The sequence below is a fragment of the Ciconia boyciana genome, chromosome 6 (genome assembly GCF_034638445.1).
Source record: "Ciconia boyciana chromosome 6, ASM3463844v1, whole genome shotgun sequence".
NCBI lineage: Eukaryota > Metazoa > Chordata > Aves > Ciconiiformes > Ciconiidae > Ciconia > Ciconia boyciana.
This window is the reverse complement of record NC_132939.1, coordinates 38,427,989-38,447,710: the sequence shown is the minus strand read 5'-3', so window position 1 is coordinate 38,447,710 and position 19,722 is coordinate 38,427,989. Positions and strand designations below refer to the sequence as shown.

Sequence of the window (19,722 nt, the reverse complement as noted above, 5' to 3'; positions counted from 1 at the left end):
AGCCTTATATCAGGCTTTTTGAAGACTACAGACACAGGGCATTTTAAAATAATTACTCTTTACTTTGACCAGCACAAAAATAATATTTAGTGTAACGCACAACTGTTTGGTAAATGAATGCCTCAGCCACACTAAAATCTAGATCCAGTTCTTACTAGAAATCTAATAAATTCAAGAACACCCTCATGCAGCTTAAGGTTTCTCCTTCAACCCTATAAATTTCATCCCTGCAGCCAGCTAAAGTTTCCCTCTAAAAGCTTGCTCTTCACTCCCAAATTAATTTCTCTGTTCACCTGTGGTTATGTCAGTATTTTCTCTCCTTTCCCCCTCCCATGAAAACACCAATGCTCCAGACGCTGGACTCGCACAGAGGGTGTGCATTTTAACTAAGAGGTAGCTGAACTTTAGTCTTCCTATTAAAGGGCTACATTAGTGGCAAGTCTTCAACAACCACCTTACTTGAAACTTGGTATCAGGACATCATGAATCTGTTCTTCAACAGAAGAAACACAGGATATGAAACCTGCACCGATTTCCAGATCCTCCAACTTACCACACCATCAAACATGGACACAAATGGAGGGCAAACATAGTGCATCAGCAGTCCACATCAGGATATAATACAGATCTTCCAAATGCTGATCTTGTAGAGAATAGTCAGCCAAAACAAAGTATGGAATTTTATTCTGACAGTCTAAATTTACATATTCAGCTCCAAAGGGTAGGATTCTCTGCCCTTTCCTGCTTGTGTTGTATCATTCAAGGAATCAAATTAATGTGGTCATCACTCCTGCTTAAACAGTCAACCTCTATAAAGGTTCTGATTCTTCCCCTCTATTCAGCATCGGTGAGACCATATCTGGAGTGCTGTGTCCAATGCTGGGCTCCTCAGGACAAGAGACACAGACATACTGGAATGAATCCAGCAAAGGTCCACTAAGATGATTAAGGGATTGGAGAATCTGTTATATGAGAGGCTGAGAGAGCTGGGATTTGTTTAGCCTCCAGAAGACAAGACTCAAGGGGTGGTGGGGAATTTTATCAATTTGTATAAAAAAATAGTAGTGGGAAGAAGTAAGGAACATGGAACCAGGCTCCTCTCAGTAGTGCCCTGTGAAAGGACAAGAAGCAATGGACACAAATTGAGATACAGGAAATTCCACTTAAATACATGAAAGTTTTTACTGTATAGGTAATTGAACACTGGAACACATTGTGTAGTTAGGTTATGTAGTCTCCATCATTGGAAATATCCAATTCCAACTGTACAAAGTCACAAGATCTTGAGCAACTTGTTCTAGTTGACTCTGCTTTAAGCAGGGATTGGACTAGATCATTTCCAGAAGTCCCTGCAACCTCAACCATTCTGTGAATCTGTGATTCTGTTCCTTCCAATCTCAACCATGCTGTGGATTCTGTGATAGCTCTGTAAAGTTATTAACTCAAAGGCAACTTAGTACTATAAAATTTAAGATTGATGTTAAGTTATATGCTCCATCCTTTCCTTATCTAAAAAGGGTGATTGGTTGTCTACCAGCAGAATGGCTCCTACTATTTCAAATTCAATTCTCCTACTGAGGACACATGTCATAGCAGGTCTGTCCTTGCACAGAAACCTCTGGCTAGTCAAATTCCTAGCTGTTGGAAGAAGTGAACATGCATGGGATAATCCAGCTGGCATCAGATATCACTGTGACACAAAGCATACTCTCAGCTCAGCCCCATTTTATAAAGAATCTTACCTGATGCCTACAAACCACTCCAGAAACCTCCCTCTCCCTTTGGCTCTCCAAGGCACATTACTGTGTTTATTCTTGCTCTTGGTCTTACGAACATTTTAGTATGTGACCTGCAGGACCAGAGAGGTCCTGCACTTAACTTCTGAAGCCTGAAGGTCCTGCAATTACTTCAGAGGCCCAAGATATACTGATGGATAAGTCCCATATTAACTAAGAATATTTGTATCTGTTGCAAATATAAACAAGTGTTTCTAACTTAAATGTATACTAAGCATAGCATAATACATTTGTGCTAAGAAAAGCACGACTAAATTGGAAAACGTGGCTTCTTCAGGTAATATTTCTAAATCTAGATGATCAATTTCTCAGAGGAAAGTTTAAGAAATATGTCCCTAACAGCTAATGTGCTGTTTTTACATCACAACAACTTTGCTTCAGCTTTTCAAAAGTAACTTCTATACATGTAAAAATAGTAAGATTAGTTCTTGTAAGAACTAACACTGCTGACCAACTATAGTGATGTAGTGGTGTCACCTCCAGCAAACACATTGTATTTGCCCTTCCACTGCTGTCTCTTCTGCTTAATTTACTAAGACTGCACAAGTGTTTTCTTGTCTTCTCTCCTACAAGCTCAGCTTAAAACTTCAAACTGCCTTCTATCTGCTCAATACACTATCAACACTCATCACAGTGATACTTTCTTTTCTTTTATCCAGCTGAAGTTAGAAAGGTTTGCAGATAACATGGAATGTTTACACCCGAACTGGTAGTGATGTGATAAATCTGGAAATATCTTAGTTTGTCTTGACAAATGAATGTATGAGACTTAAGTAAAAAACAGCATAGAATGGTGTGCATTGTGATTTACCTGTACATTAGCTGCAAGTACACAGTACAAATTTGAAAGCTACACTCACATCTAACAGCAATTCTGAGCAAACTTAAGCATTCACTGCCACGCTTTCCTTCTGACTACACAAAAGTGCATACATACGTGAATAAAAATCATGTCTATAGTGCTGGCACATCAACAGGCTTTGGCAGAGAGCGCTTGTGCTCATAATGTAAAAAGAACCTGACACAGACACACAACATTAACAATCAGTTCTGGGTTTTTTTTCCATGTAAAGTTATAAAGAACTCTCTATGAAGTACTACCAGTATACCAAACCATAGCTGGATGGCACCAGAATGCTCTGTGCAGACTGCAAGCTACTGTTTCACACCAGAGGCATCTTTCCAGATACAGAAAAGAAAAAAAGTCAGTCTTCCTGCCTCCCTCTTTATCCATCTGCACAGAACTTGCTGCAGAATCCTTTAAAATGAAAATCACTTCAATTATGCAATGCATGATTTTAAGGCACCGAAAGAAAGGCAGTTTTTCATTCATGTTGCATTTTCATAATGGAACACTCACAGAATATTAAAGATTCAAAGGTCTAAATGATCTAACAGCAAAGAAACTGAGCATGCATACAAGAAGTATTTTCAGGTATACAAAACTGTACACCCTCACAGCAAAAAAGGCCAACAGTATCTTGCACTGCATTAGAGAGTTGCCAGCAGGTGAAGGGAGGTGCTCCTTCCTCTCTGCTCCGCACTGTTGAGGCTGAATCATAGAATAGTTTGGGTTGGAAGGGATCTTTAAAGGTCATCTAGTCCAACCCCCCTGCAATGAGCAGGGACATCTTCAACTAGATCAGGTTGCTCAGAGCCCCGTCCAACCTGACCTGCAATGTTTCCAGGGATGGGGCATCTACCACCTCTCTGGGCAACCTGTGCCAGTGCTTCACCACCCTCATAATGAAAAATTTCTTCCTTATATCTAGTCTAAATCCACCCTCTTTTAGTTTAAAACCATTACCCCTTGTCCTATCACAACAGGCCCTGCTAAAAAGTCTGTCCCCATCTTTCTTATAAGCCCCCTTTAAGTACTAAAAGGCTGCAATAAGGTCTCCCCGAAGCCTTCTCTTCTCCAGGCTGAACAATCCCAACTCTCTCAGCCTTTCCTCATAGGAGAGGTGTTCCAGCCCTCTGATCATTTTCGTGACCCTCCTCTGGACCCACTCCAACAAGTCCACGTCTTTCTTGTACTAAGGACCCCAGAGTCGGATGCAGTACTCCAGGTGGGGTCTCACCAGAGCGGAGTAGAGGGGCAGAATCACCTCCCTCGACCTGCTGGTCACATTTCTTTTGATGCAGCCTGGGATACAGCTGGCTTTCTGGGCTGTGAGCGCACACTGCCAGCTCACGTCCAGCTTTTCATCCACCAGTACTCCCCAAGTCCTTCTCAGCAGGGCTGCTCTCAATCCTTTCATCCCCCAGCCTGTATTGATACCGGGGGTTGCCCTGACTCAGGTGCAGGACCTTGCACTTGGCCTTGTTGAACCTCATGAGGTTCACACGGGCCCACTTCTCAAGCTTCTTCTGGTCCCTCCGAATGGCATCCCATCCCTGAATCTGGAGCGCTGTGTTCAGTTCTGGGCTCCTCAGTTAAAAAAAGAGACACGGAGTTGTTGGAGTGAGTCCAGTGCAGGGCCACAAAGATGATTAAGGGACTGGACCATCTTTCACATGAGGAGAGGCCAAGAGAGCTGGGATAGTTCAGCCTGGAAAAGAGATGGCTCAGAGGGTATTGTATCAATGTGATAAATACCTGACAGGAGCAAATGTAGATGAGGGAGCCAGACTCTTCTCAGTAGCGTCCAGTGACAGGACAGGAGACAATGAGCACAAATTAAAACACATGAAATTCCATCTGAACATGAGAAAACACTTTTTTTTACTGTGAGGACAATTTGGCACTAGAAGAGGTTGCCCAGCGAAGTTTTGGATTTTAATTCTTGGAGATATTCAAAACCCAACTAGATATGGTACTGGACAGCATGCTGCAGGTGACCCCGCTTGAGCAGGGGGCTTGGACTGGATAATCTCCAGAGCTGCCTTGCAACCTAAACGATTCTATGATGCTGGAATTATGCCACCTGATCAAAAGAGTATACTATGGGCAACACAGACCACTTGGTCAAAGTTAAATTTATGTCAGTTCACAATTCTAGAAACTCGAATATACATTTCAGCTTTGCTGGAAAACTTTCCTCTTCTTGCTGGTAAGGAAAGCTAAGCTATTGATAAGCTTCCTGAGAAACAACATTTGCTGAATTTATATGCAAAACTGAATTAAAGTTGTGTGCATAACTTTAATCTTACTTATAGGCAATACACAGTATCATAATACATTAGCAACAGGTTTATTTTGAACTCTGACCAAATTCTTTGAAGGCTCTCTTGACAATTAATACCCAAGGAAGTAAAACGCCAAAGAATCATGCACTGCAACTGTGTGAAAACTGTTAGGGCAGGAAAAAAAGCACCATTCAATCTACAAAGCTCCAGTTAGCATACAATCTCTGTAAGGACTATCAAATACATCAGTGCTAAAAATCTCATCTGACACCCTCAAAAGCCCAATAAGACATTGATCCAGTGACGCTCCCAAAAGCTAACAGGTTTCTCTGATTTTCACCTTTTGACTAGTTACTCCTCCTTTTCCTACAGTCCACTATTATATCAGGTAACAAAAATGTTCCACATTCTTTCTTGACCCAAAAGGCCAAATACAACTAATATGTAGGCTACCTGTTAGAAGACTGAAATCATAAACTTTATCCCTTAATCAAATAATGTTTTATTATATACTCAGGAGAAGTAGGAGTGTTCTGATTTTCAGTTACTTCAACACTTAGCTGTAAGGGGAAGTTATCACCAGCTGACATGCTCTAACTTCCTGAAGTGATCCAACGCCACCTAAAAAGCCTAACTACATGCACCTAAAATGCACGTCTCAGTACTGCTGGCATATTCAGACAAAGTCTTATCCTAAGAGTCAATGAGCAGTACCTTACCTTGAAATTGTTTTCTTTTGGTTTTCTTCTCATTATAATATTAAATGTCTCATAAACATCTTCTGCTCCATTTTGGATTGTATTGGTCATGTCTTGTTGATACTGGTTTGGGTCCAGAAATACTCTGTATGTTCTGCAGTCCCCTTTAAGTCTTGGTTTGGGTTCAGGTCCTGCTCGTAATGAAACAGTAAGATTAGAATTTGAAGTAGTGCTAAAAGCAGATTATTGTTCAAATAAGTGATCCATAATGATTCCTGAAATGAAATTTAGACAGATTCGTATGATGAAAATAATTTCTGCATGGCATTACAAACATTTTTATTTAATGTTTTCATCCCATTTCTAATAGAGTTTTTGAATATAAGCTATTTTATTCCTAAAACCAAAACGTACTGGATTTATTTAATTAATCTAATTACATCAGATTTCCAGAGGAAACTAGTTAACCTTTCTCAGGCTGCTTATAGAATTGGTTTGTTTTTTCAATTAGGTAATGAATTCAATGAGCATTGCTTAAAAGGGAAGCAAGTCAACGACTAGGCTGTTAAAAAAACAAAAACAAAAACAAAAAAATCTTTCAAACAAGTTTTGGTAGACTATACCTTCTTCAATGACACGTCCTTTCTCATCCAACATGCCCTGGATTTCACAGCCTCTGACATACACCAAGCCAGTTTGCTCAACGAAAGGTCGTCGTCGGTCAAACTTGGTGCCATAAGGTTGCGTGGGACGTACCGTAATCAAAAAGCAAACATCATGTTTACGCAGACCTGATTCCAAAAAGGAACATTCAGTGATCTGATTGAATGCCATTTTCCTTTTCCATTCCTTTATATGGAACAGAATATATGAAAATTTCTTCTAAATAAAACTCCACCTATTTAGAGAATAATGTGTTCTGTTTCAAAATATGCCTTTAACTTAGAGGATACAGAACCATAGGATACTGCCATCTTTTCCACTATTCTGCACACTAATATCTGCCAGGACTTCAGATATGAAAAGGAGAAATTGACTGCTTTTTTCATGACAACAAACATTTATTTCAAGATTATTCTTCTCCCAATAATCTTACTCAGGTTACACAACCTAGATATTTTAAGCCTTATCTCAAAAGTAGTGTGTCATTAATCTCTTATTCTCATTGCTTTCTTCTGGACTAACTTCCAATTTTTTTTTTACAACAATTTAAGCGCAGTACCTACAACTAGGCAAAATTACCCTAACCAAAATTACTTTAGTTATCTACTTAATAAGGTAAAAGGTCCCTTAACCAAGTTACTTGTTTTCCATGCTACATTCCAGTTTATAAATCCTGATATGACTTGGTTGAGTGTTTTTCTCTTTCCCTCAGCAGTAACATATTGTTGCAGAGTCACATTTGTTTTTGAGTGATAATGATCTCGGACTCTTTTCATTCTGCAGAGCTACTGCCTAACGAGTTATTCCCCCAACATGCATTTGTGTGGTGACTTGTTTTTGCACAAGTTTAGTATCTTAATATTCATCCCTGTTGAATTACACTCTACTTTTAAAATGCAATTTCTCCAAATTCACTAATGTAATTTTGAACACTAATCTTTTTCTCCTGTATACCTACAGATTCTCACAGATCTAAGACACCTTCAAAATTTAGTAAAAACATGCTGTATTTTTCATACGAGACAAATAATTTCTCATTACTCACCAGATATCATGCAACCTAAAGCAGTTTCATCAAGACCCTGTTATGTCAGGCAATGATTCATCAATTCTTCACCTCAGTTTCAATTAAGTTAAAGCATTACTGCTTTTGAAATCACAGAGGCTGTTCTAGTATTTAAAAAGCTAAGTACACCACTATATAGCTACCTTCAGTACACTGAAGTCTGCTGCCACCCTCCTAGCTTTTCTACTTTAATAGAAATCTACATTCCCAAACTTGTATCTGCTTATTTATCACACGATCCAGCTTTAGCATTTGTGCTACGTGACCTGTAATCGCACTATGCAGCTCCAGCACATTTAACAGGTTTCTCTAACAAAAGAGAAGGGAGTGACATTTACTGATAATCCAAGTACAAGTACATGCTTCTATGCCACTTGCCAACACGGTCAACTAAAGTTCAATTCCCCAAGCAAAAGAAGTGTCGCCTGTGGATACTTATAAGAAACAGTATTTGGTACAGTCATCACTTCATAACAACATTCAAATATATTGAAAACTACTAAAATGCACTGGTTTGAATTAAACAAAAATCTGTCATGTCCACATGTATATGGCAGAGATAACACACTCCCCACTACGTTTCCAATATGACATCATTAGCATGCATATTAATTTAAAGTGTTAAGTTACTTTTCCACATTCCCTGTAAAGGGCACAATTTTACAGTTACAAACTGAATGACATCAGTCTGAAATAGTAAACATTCTGCTTCCAATGGACATGTAAATAATAATTTCAATTTTCATTTTAAGAAAGTATAAACTTCTTAGACTTGGAATTTGAGTAACTGACTTTTAAACAGTGTATTAAGATTAGCAAATCTGTATCTTAGATTAAAAAACCCCTTTCTTACAAAGTGTATCTCATCGAAGTGTATTTTGATGAGCACCTATTTTGAGCACCTTATTTCAAAGAACATAAGTACCTTCCCATTCATCTTTGATGTTCTCTCGGACATTCAAATTAATTGTAACATCTGCTCGCACTCGCATGGGCCAGTTTTCACCAATATTGGGCTTTGCCACCTCCACCACTGTGAAAGAGACAATGGGTTGTGCCATCCTAGCCCATCCACCAAAGACCACACCTCCATATTCCGATAACCTAAAAAAACCCAACAACAAAAAACCCCCAAACACCAAAGTTTTGTCAGTCATTATCTGATAACAGATTCATTTCTTTTTTTAAACCGTGAAACAATTTACCTCACAGTCAGCTCTAACACAAAAGTAGAAGTCTTAATTTTACATGCTACTGAAGCAGATTCACGTAATCCTGCATTTTAGAACTGAAGCATAACATGAACTGACTTATTCTTGTATTTCAAGAAACAAAGGCAACTTATGCTGGCATTATTAAAAAAAAAAGCCCTCAGAGAGAGAAGAAAAAGGGAAAATAACAAAAAGCAACTATTGAGTATAAGAGATATCACACCGAATGACCCCTTGAAATCTAAAGAGGATCAAAATGTGGCAGATGGCAAATTCAAGAATACTCAGTAACACCTCTCATAAGCCAGAAGAGTTTGTGGTAAAGTTTCCAGATTTTGTAATGTCAGCCAAGGCTTAGTACTTTTGAAAAACTAACTCATCCGTCTTAACACAACAAAGGTTGGTTGTTAGCATCCAACATACTGTCTTAACACATCTACAGGGATACGTATCAACACACCCTTACAAAATCATCCCATAGGATGAAAACACCTTATAGAAGAAGTTAGTATAAAACAGTACCTATGTAATAATGTAAAATACATTTGTTACTATGTATACACATAGTATATACACAACATCAGTTACTCATTCTCGAATACACTTTGATTACACATGAAGTTGAACTGACTGGTTTGCATCAATTAATAAACATTACCATGGTTTCATCCTACTGACACTATCTTCAATGTCCTGTCTGATCTCGTAGGTAGACTCTAAGCGGAAGAGATTGAAGTTCCTCAGCAGGTAGTCATGAAGAGTCAGAAACTGTAGATTCAATTTGGGAAGTGCAAGGCAGCCTAAGGGGGTAAGGGTAGAAGGGAAGAGGTATTTGATGGACAAACAAAAAGAAAATGAATTAATATATTGGCTCCACGAATTCATAAATATATACATACATTATTCTATAACTGCCATAGTTGTTATCCTGGGAGATTCTAAGAACTACTCCTTTTATAAATATATGTCACTAAAAAGTATACATTTTTCTCCCTCCTTCCCCCAAATTTTCAGGTTTTCTCTAAATGAACCTGCACAAGATTAAAGGAATTTTCATCCTTCTGGCAGTAATACAGTGAACTGTTTAAAGATTGAATCCTTCCCTGTATTCAGGACTACAACAAAATTGATTTTATAAAAATGAAATGCAGGGCAAAGTAATGGTACTTTGGGAATTCAACAATTAAGCCACCATTAAATAATGATGAAAAAGGCTCATTACCTAATAAAAAAAAAAATGCATTATCCAACAATTCTCCAATTCCAATCCTTTACATTTACTAGAAGCCACAAAAAACATTACTGCAGAAAAAAGTTTTAAGCCGAGAAATCAAATTTTAATACACAACTTTTTTCAAAAGTTTCCGTTACTGATTATAGATTTTATTTTTTTTTTAGAATGAAAAACATCAGAAGATTAGATCTAACTAAACAATGAGTATTAAAACTTCTAGCCAGGTCCTAAAGCTTGCATAGCTTTAGGGTAGTCTTAGATGCAAATTTTCCATAATAAAAATTCTTATATGTTTCTCATTTAACACTACGGGACTAATGTTCCAGTTTAACACCTATGCTTAACATTTATGCTTAACACCTGTGAAAGCATCAGGCTTTTGTAACTTGCAATATTATCCTTGACACCTTTTACTGGTATATGTAATACATATTGGCTTTCACATGCACCAAGATACAATGGCAGTGAAGAAAGGCGATAGAACACAGTAATTTCTATTCTGGAAAGCTTCATGGTGATAAAATACTTTAACACATTTCCCAACACCAAGTAACAAACCCTGCCCTGTAAAGCTAGTTATATGCACAAAGGGCAGGGCCTGAAGCAACACCTCTTTAAGGCTGCACGGCATTTATCAGACAGATATTCTTCTTCCCTCATTTTTAAAAGAAAACAGAAACAATACTCGTATCTTTCTTGGGCTAAATTACTCTTATTTAAATTTTAGACCAAAAGAATGTAGCTACTTTTAAGAACACAAAAAACCCCCAAGACCACAAAAACAAAACTGTCTTGTTTAAAATCAGGGCTGGAGAATATAGGGAGACTAAAAAGAGAAAGTGTAAACTGAAACTAGGAGAAGCAAAATAGAAAAATACTTGTAACAGTCTGACAGCAACAGAAATGCTTCACAACAGTGCTATCAATACATGCATAGTAATAGCAAAAGATTTCACCACAGAAGGAAGAGATGTTTCCACTAGCAACCACTGTTACTTGCCAAAATTACATTTCACCGTTAATGAAATTTCTTTAATGCATTATTAAAAATTCACGAAACAGCACAGAAACAGGTATGATGAGCTACTCTTTCTCCCCAACCCCCCCAGGAATAACACACATATTCTGGTTAAAATATTTGGCTAATAAAACACAAAATACATGTACAGTGCATGCACAAGTTAAGTCCTGCAAAGTCAGCCTTCCAGTACAGTCTGAATGACAGTAAAGCTACCCTGACTTGTATTTAAGAACCTGAATGGTCCAGAGCATTAGAACAACCTATGTGTTGTTCACTGAAATAAAAAATAAAATTTTAAAAAATCTTGGTTTATAAATTAATTTCCTAGAAATGACAGCAAACTGATAGAGACAGCAAAATGATAGAAAACTTATCCCAAAAAATTAATTTATGCTAAGCAGTCAAACTTAAGGCTCATACCTACACAAAAAAACTCATGAATCAAAACTACATGGAGGAGGGTACAGACTACTCACTACTCAAACCAGAAACATACTTTATATTAGTCTTTGAAGATATATGTTGTTATTTGGAATTTCCATGTTCCAAATTAAAATTTTCACATTCCTAATGAAAATTTTCATGATACACATTAAAATTTTCAGCATGAGATTTCAAAAAGCACAAGTTTTTTAAAGTAGCTAGACAAAAATACATCTTGTTTACTGCAAAACTTAAAATTACATAATTTCTTGTTTGCAATACCTGCAGTTTGCTTCCTTGATCATGAGCACATCGAGCAAGAGCACTAGGTTCTGAATTTAGAGTGCATACACTACCTTTCAATGACTATGTGTACACTTCTACCTTGAAATCAAAGAGTAAGATTAGTGTTAATTTCCTCCCATCAGCACCCCTTTTTTTCTTTTTGAAAAGGCTTTCTTGAACATACTTAAGAGCAAAGCACAGGCAACAGCTTTTCTGCTGCATGTTTACTACCTGTTTCACCTCACAGTAACTACCTGCGCTACAGCTGGTGGTATAGCACATCTGTTACGCAGATTAGAAGCATATAAATGTCTTTATGTAAACACAGACCTTTGGATTTCTCTTTAAATCCACTATAAATTTCCTAACAATTTCATCTCAGGGTTCCTGATTCATAACTCAAAAAAAGCTGACCTTACTCTAAGACACTGTAAGATGCCAAAGTACTGCATTTAAGTTCCAAAGACAGAATGAACATAGACATCAGAACTGCTTTTTTTTTTTTCCAGCATTTACTGTCCTGTGCAGCATTTACTGAACTACTAATCATACCTTCTCCAGAATAATATTCAGTTGGCACAATATTTTCATCCCAAATGATCTTCTCTGTGGGATAAAGAGGCATCTGGTTGAGTTGCTGAATTTGAGATATTCGTCGCTCATGACGGGAAACCTAAAGAAAGGATACATTTTAAACTTCCATAAGTCAAAAAGGGACAAATAAAGCTATCTTTGAAACATACACATTAATCCGTAAGACTGCTGGTGGTCACTTGCCATCTTCTCTCTTTCAGTAAGTTTTGGTTTTGTTTTGTTTTTTTAATTAAATATAACTAAATGCACACAGTAACATCAAAAGATGAACAAACACATAGTCCAACTATCGGTCATAGTACTACAGTCAAACAATCATTTGGCTACTCAGCTAACCAAAAATGGCACAACAGAACTGAAAATATTCAGTCAAGGCTTAGCAGAGAATCAACTTCAAATGAAATTTATTTTGCTTTCCATTAAACATACGGTCAATAACTAACTAACACTGCTCATTCAGCAACAGCTAGTCTTAATTCCCTCTTTGGGAGAAAAAAAAAATCCATCCAATACTACAATGTCATCTGAACAAATATCTCCCCATGGCATCCATAAGCATCCTATTACTACCATCTAAACCTTAGGAAATTACATGAACGATTTTTAAAGAAATCAACAACCACAAAACAAGCCTATGAAAGATTTTAAAAAACAGCTATGCCATTCTAACACCGATATCAGATTAGTAACCTACAGTAATATTGTTATACACTGAATATCCAAAAAAACCATTATGTGCCTCAAATGGTATTTCAAATGGGCTTGAGGAACCAAATAGGTACTGAATATCTAGATCTACTTTAGCAGATTTTTTGTTTTTAAAGGGGACAAACAGCTTACTACATAAAGAGCAACGACTTTTCCTGAAGAACTCAAAACAGTTGCTGAGACTCGGCTTGCTGACCTTTACAATTACACCAAACACATACATGCTAGTTTCTCAGGGAAACTACATTTATAAATAAACATTTTCAAATACTTAATTTATATGGTTTTAAACCCCACCTTAGTACGCAGTTTACTGCTGTGACACTGCCGTGGTTCACAGGTGGTTCAGCAAAAGGTCCTAAATGGCTACTTTACTACAGTGTGGCTGCTAGATTTAGCTATGTCTTGAGCTTGCAAAAGAAAAAACATAAGCAATATTAATTATGTTTTTACCAGCAACTCCAGCAGAAACTCCTTCCCGTAGCTTGAGCCCTGCCCTTGAGGAAGCGGCGGCAGCAGGCAGAGGTATGACGCCACCTGGTGGAGAACATCGGAGCTGCACAGCAGAAGGGAAAGCAGAAGCTTGTGTCACTCGGACTGATGAAACCCGAGAGAGAGAGCACTTACGTAGCTCTTTTTTCTTAAAAAAAAATTTCCAACGATGAATTTCATCAGAGACCAACAATTACAGATCAGTATTTTAAGTGAAGTTTGAGATATTTAAAATATTTTGGAATTGTTACAACGTGCTCTAGAGCACTTCCACAGGTGAAGTGTGGTCAGCCACAGGTGTAAGCTGAACCCCTCCTCCGCAATAAACAAAGCAAGGTATGAATATTTTTTATTGTTTCAAGACATGTACCTGAAAACAGAACCAAACAACAGAGCACACATTGCCTTTGTCAAAATACAGACTGCTATTCTTTTAATCAGAGCATTTACAATACAATACAGTTAACACAGTGGTCTACTTTTATGATTTCTGTTGTAGTTTTTGCACAGAACAGAGTTTAAAAAGCTAACTTAAACAAGTTAGAGGTTAACTACTGTAAGTTAATTGCTGCTACAATTACTTTAAGCAGCTAGGTGTTTTCCAGAAAATCAGTATTTTCTCACATTCATTAGAAAAAAGGAAAATAAAGATATTTTTCTTATACTGGAATTCTAGTACTTCACTACTAGTGGATAGCGGATGCAAACTCTCCCTGTTCCCTGTTTCAGCAGATGTAAAGGCACCATGACAAGTCAGAAAGACCTGAGAAGTCACATGAGAAAGCACATGAGAAGTCAGAAAGAAAAAAGGCTAGAAATTTGTTAAATTAAAACATACTGAGAACAAAGAATTTAAATTTCATGTTTAAATTTAATTTTTGTAACTTACCTAAGGGGTCCAAAAAACTTCACAAGTGAATCACGAGTATCTACTGCAGCTACATTTGAGAGTGCAAAGTCATATAACTCCGGGAAATGTGCAAATGCTGCTCTCTACAAAAAACCCACATCCAAAAACTGAATGTAAGCATATTAATGAAACAAATTAATATCAATCTAAATATTTATACAAAAGCATATCTGCTTCTGATTCATAACATGTAGCACCCTGTGAACACTACCAGGATAGAAATAAAAACCAAGTGAAATCTCCATTTTTCTAGTTAGCGCCACCTATTTGTTACTCCTGTGCTTCCGACAGTATATTTTTATACACCCTCTTATCAGCATTTGTTCTGTCATTAAAATAAAACATAAAGGGGCAGACATGTAGCCTTGCAGACAACTAAGAAAAACAAGTTTAATTTAACCACGCTTCCTTGAATTTTTTTGTTAAAACTGATGGGAAAAATTCTGAAAAGTGTCACTATCTTTATATGACAACTAATCTGCATTTTTATTTTGTCTCTTATGTACAAGGGACTACTACTGCTACCATATGTGTGTACTGATCTTGAAGAAATGGTGCCACCTACTGCATAATCTTGTTAAGTTCCTACAGCACTTAATTTTCCCTTCTGAATAGACTTAATGGGAGCAGTTCATCGCGACAATATCAAATCAAAAGTGGTGGTGATTTGCTAGAGCATATGATTTAGTCATAGTCACATACGTAACATTAAAGCGTTAGTGTCTTCGATATAGTATAGAAAGTCAAGTTAAAACTATTCCTGTAACTCAATAGGAAAAATAAGGGATTTGCTTTGGGAAATAACTTAATGCCTATTCCAGATGCAAATTAGACTAAAACAACAAAACCAAATCCTGTCCCTCCCAGAAGCACTTTGCCATCTGCCTACCTGTAAAGAAGTAATTCTGTCATAGTGAATTGTTGTCATCTCATTCTCTGTCAAAGCATTTCCAGTCTGATCGTTGATTTCAAAGCCAGTGTAGAATTTAAGCATATCTAAAAGCTGAGACATCATACATATAAATTAGTGGATTAACAATAAGAGACACCCTAGCACAAACAAAAACACAATTTAAGAGGACAAATCTGGGCACCATGCACAAACAAGAGCTCCTCAAAGGTCTTGAAGAAATGGACTAAGGAGTGGTATCAAAATTTTATACTTGGCTGATGCACAAAATTTTGTTTAGGTATCTCATCTACAAGCAATAGAAATAACAGCACAGCCCACAACCAGTGAAGTTTCTTTTACGTACTAGGACTTGAAACTGAATTAATTGCACTAAGGTGACCTAGCGAGAGGTTCACTGAGACGCTGAACCCAACCTATGGCTTGCTGCTACCAAAAGGGAGAGGTCTTGCTCCCTCCTGCCCTCTCTGATGCCAGCTCTGGAATTCATCCTACCTTCCAATAAGATTATTTAACTCTGAAGAAAAAAATTATTCAGATGTGCTGCTGGCTTTGTGTTCCATCAATACCGACCCTCAGAGAAACTGAACAAATGCCAGAGATGGGGGACAGCAAGCAGCAAGAAAAGGAGCTGAGATGCAGGAAAGGGGAGAGATCTTCAGATCCTGCCATAAAAAACAATATACTGTCTATGACTGAGTAAACTGAAGGACAGTAGTGAAAAACACCTGCACTGTAGAACAGTCCGAGGTCAAAAAGAAGCACAGAAGAACGCATTGGTGACAAATTTTGCTATACATGGGGTAAAGCATGCCAGAAGCTGCACTGTTTTCTAGGTTGTACTTTTAAGAACTGTTCAAAAACAGAGCCAGAAATGTAAGAGCAGTCACACACATAGGTACAGGTAAGAAAGAACTACTGTCTGAAGGATTTAAATAAACATGTAGTTTGCATCCATCAGAAAAACCTGTCTTAACAAACAAATATAAAACAAAACAATTGCAGTATTCAGAGCTGCATCAAAATGAAAAAGTTATTTCCAACAACTATGTATCTCACCTGGCAAAAGAGATGACCCTCCTTCTCTCTTTTAGCAAGACTGGACAAGTAACAGTGAACGACAAGATGGGAGTCATCCAACACTGTATTAAACCAGCGCCGTGTGGGAAGCAAAGCCTGTAGTAAACAACCTCACATTAGTACAAGCAATTCTTCAAAATGTAAGAAATCCTGGTTTCTCGTAATTTTCCATTTCCATAATTTTCCATAAGAAGGCATATCAAGATAGATCGCTGCACAGTTATTTACGTATCTAATACCCTAACAGAGGTTCTCATACTAAAGCAGCATTTATGTATGCCCAGATACTGCTTTTATGCAGGTAGGCTGTGCTATGAACACAGTCTTTTATAGGACTGGCAGCACAGCACAAACTTGCCATTAGTGAGATTGCACCCTGCCAATAATAAAAGTAAATTAAGTAAAGCAATTGTTCTACTAGTAAGCATCTACATAATGACTGTGTGCTACAAAAGATATGTCAAACTGCTGCAACATTGTTTTAAATGTTTGTTTTCTATACTCATTTCATTAGTTTTAAGCTCATCTTTCTCAAGACTGCAAACTGTGTTTCTTCTAAATATGGTACGGTATCTTCTATTCTTTGTAAAATTCTTAGACCTAATTTGAGTATTTTTCAAATCTAATTAAAAACCTATAAAAACTTTTTGTAAACAAAACAGAGATCATTTCTTCTCAATGTAAATAGCTTAAGCTGCTATATGTAGCAACTGTTCAGCAGCATACAGTAGTACACCTCAACAATTCAAGAGAAAAATGAGTCAATGGAATCTACAGACTGAATTTAGAAAGCCAAAAGGCATCGACACAGTGTTTTGAACTAAGACAAAGAAAATAAAAGAATCTGTAGTAGAAAGTGTTAATTGCCCTGCACAATAATTACAAAAAATATACTCAGAAAACCGTAAGAACTTTCCATGGAGTCATTCCTTTCAAACTATCAAATCACTGAGTTTTGATGGCAGTCTATATACTGTAATATAAAACAAATATTCTGAAAAAGGCCTCAACATAGGTTAAAAGAGCCCATTAACACAGTCCGTGCTACCGAGGCAAAAAGACTTGGATTTACAGCTAATTTCTAATTTGCTTGTTCCAGTCATTTAAACAGGCTTCATAAACTGTCTGAATTCTAACCTTCCTGTAATACCTAGCAAGAACCAACATTAAATGTACTGCCTCCAAGCATTCTGGCTAACAGCCAGACTTAAGTTTAACTTCAAATACATAATTTCTCTTATGAGAATATATTATATCCATAAGACAACAAGCTCTAATTTAAAGAATTCATTCTATTGCAACTACAAGCACAGGCTACTTAAGTGATTTAGCAGAGGACAGTTAGCTTGTATGAGTTCAAGATCAATCCATTTAAAGTTCCCTGTGCTTGCTGTTTCAGAAAACTCTTATTTCAGAATGTCTTCTAAACCTGACGTTATTTTAAATAAATTGATACTCACATGAGAAATTGTAAATTAACATATTTTATTTTTAATTCTGGTACTGTAAAGCTTGAAATTCTCCCACTTTCTCAGTACCTGCTGACAAATTCACAAAACGTCGCTTGGCCTCCTATTATTCTGTAACAAACCTAGATCACCAGAACTGTTACTTCTAAATAATGAATTCTAGTCAAATAGAAACACTTCGCATTTCAGAACTAATGATGCTTTCTGGAATTATACCCTTGTGCTGGTTTTGCCTGGGGTAGAGTTAATTTTCTTCATAGTAGCTAGTATGGGGCTATGTTTTGGGTTTCTGCTGGAAACAGTGTTGACAATACAGGGATGATTTCGTTACTGCTGAGCAGTGCTTACAGAGAGTCAAGGCCTTTTCTGCTCCTCACCCCACCCCACCAGCAAGGAGGCTGGGGGTGCACAAGAAGCTGGGAGGGGACACAGCTGGGACAGCTGACCCCAGCTGACCACAGGGATATTCCATACCACATAATGTCATGCTCACTATATAAAGCTGGGGAAGGAGGAAGGGGGGCATGTTTAGAGTGACAGCATTTGTCTTCCCAAGTAACCGTTACACGTGATGGAGCCCTGCTTTCTTGGAGATGGCTGAACCTGCCTGCCGATGGGATGTAGTGAATGAATTCCTTTTTTTGCTTTCCCTATTAAACTGTTTTTATCTCAACCCATGAGTTTTCTCACTTTTACTCTTCTGATTCTCTCTCCCATCCCAGCACGGAGGAGTGAGCGAGCGGCTGTGTAGTGCTTAGTTGCCGGCTGGGGTTAAACCATGACACCACTACAACTCAAAGGATACTTTAAGTGACCTATTATGCATTGGGAAGAATACTTCTGGGTTATTCCTAGCGGATTAAAGTGTCACACATTTTCATCAATTGCCAGAATTATTACCACTACTTGAATTAACAAAGTCTTCTTCACTGAGCAATTTAGGATCCTAGCTTCCTCTAACAGTTCATCTGGTTTATAAATATTGCTAGTCAGTTCCCAATATGGATGCACTGCTACAACCTCTTATGTACAGACTGCTGTTGTTTAACCCAGCAGGCAGCTAAACACCACACAGCTGTTCACTCACTCCCCCCCCCCCAGTGGGATGGGGGAGAGGAAGAGGAAGAGGAAAAAAGGTAAAACTCATGGGTTGAGATAAAGACAATTTAATAGGACAGAAAAGAAAGGGAAAATAATAGTAATGATGATAAAAGAATATACAAAAGTGATGCACAACGCAGTTGCTCACCACCTGCTGACCAATGTCCAGCCAGTTCCCAAGCAGCAGACCCCCAGTCAGCTCTTCCCCTAGTTTATATGCTGAGCATACTGAGTCATATGGCATGGAACATCCCTTTGGTCAGTTGGGGTCAGCTGTCCCAGCCGTGGCCCCTCCCAATTTCTTGTGCACACCCAGCCTACTCGCTGGTGGGGGGGGGGGGGGGTGAGGAGCAGGAAAAGACCTTGACTCTGTGTAAGCACTGCTCAGCACTAACTAAAACATCAGCGTGTTATCAACATTACTCTCATACTAAATCCAAAACACAGCACTATACCAGCTACTAGGAAGAAAATTAACTCTATCCCAGCTGAAACCAGGACAGTATCTACCCCTTATTCTACACCATCTACATCATGCCCAGGTCCTACCCTTTCCAATACATTCCAATTAATCACTACCACTTTTCCTGTCTTTTGATATATACACACAGATATCATTCCCTTGGTCTATGGGCCATCCCTCTAAAATGTCCGTTGAGTTCATTTAGTCCATGACTTTGGGCTCCATCTGGCATAACAGACTTTCAGGGCAGGAGAGATGGTGTGTGGTGTTGCATTGTTGCATGCTGAAGTCACTTCAGGTTCCATCACTGCTGCACTTTGTTTGGTTTCATCAAAGTTCATTCTTCATTAATCTGGGTGATTCTTACTGAAATACCGTTGGTATGGCATATAGCAACCATAAAAGTGATGACATGCAGTATTATACAGGAATCAACACCATACAATTCAAATCATTGGCTATTCTCACC

The 19,722-nt window shown here is 37.9% G+C and overlaps 1 protein-coding gene across 1 annotated transcript in view; it reads right to left on the bottom strand.

Moving 5' to 3' along the window:
- Positions 1–19,722, bottom strand: part of AQR (aquarius intron-binding spliceosomal factor) — a 70,165-nt gene that overhangs the window by 32,213 nt on the left and 18,230 nt on the right. Inside the window, exons 11-19 of the mRNA XM_072864465.1 lie at positions 16,200–16,316; positions 15,120–15,233; positions 14,210–14,313; positions 13,282–13,384; positions 12,079–12,199; positions 9,222–9,363; positions 8,278–8,456; positions 6,247–6,414; positions 5,645–5,814 (exon numbers count right to left, since the gene is read on the bottom strand). Of these exons, the coding sequence (XP_072720566.1) occupies positions 5,645–5,814; positions 6,247–6,414; positions 8,278–8,456; positions 9,222–9,363; positions 12,079–12,199; positions 13,282–13,384; positions 14,210–14,313; positions 15,120–15,233; positions 16,200–16,316 (1,218 nt within the window). The remainder of the gene's footprint in view (positions 1–5,644; positions 5,815–6,246; positions 6,415–8,277; positions 8,457–9,221; positions 9,364–12,078; positions 12,200–13,281; positions 13,385–14,209; positions 14,314–15,119; positions 15,234–16,199; positions 16,317–19,722) is intronic.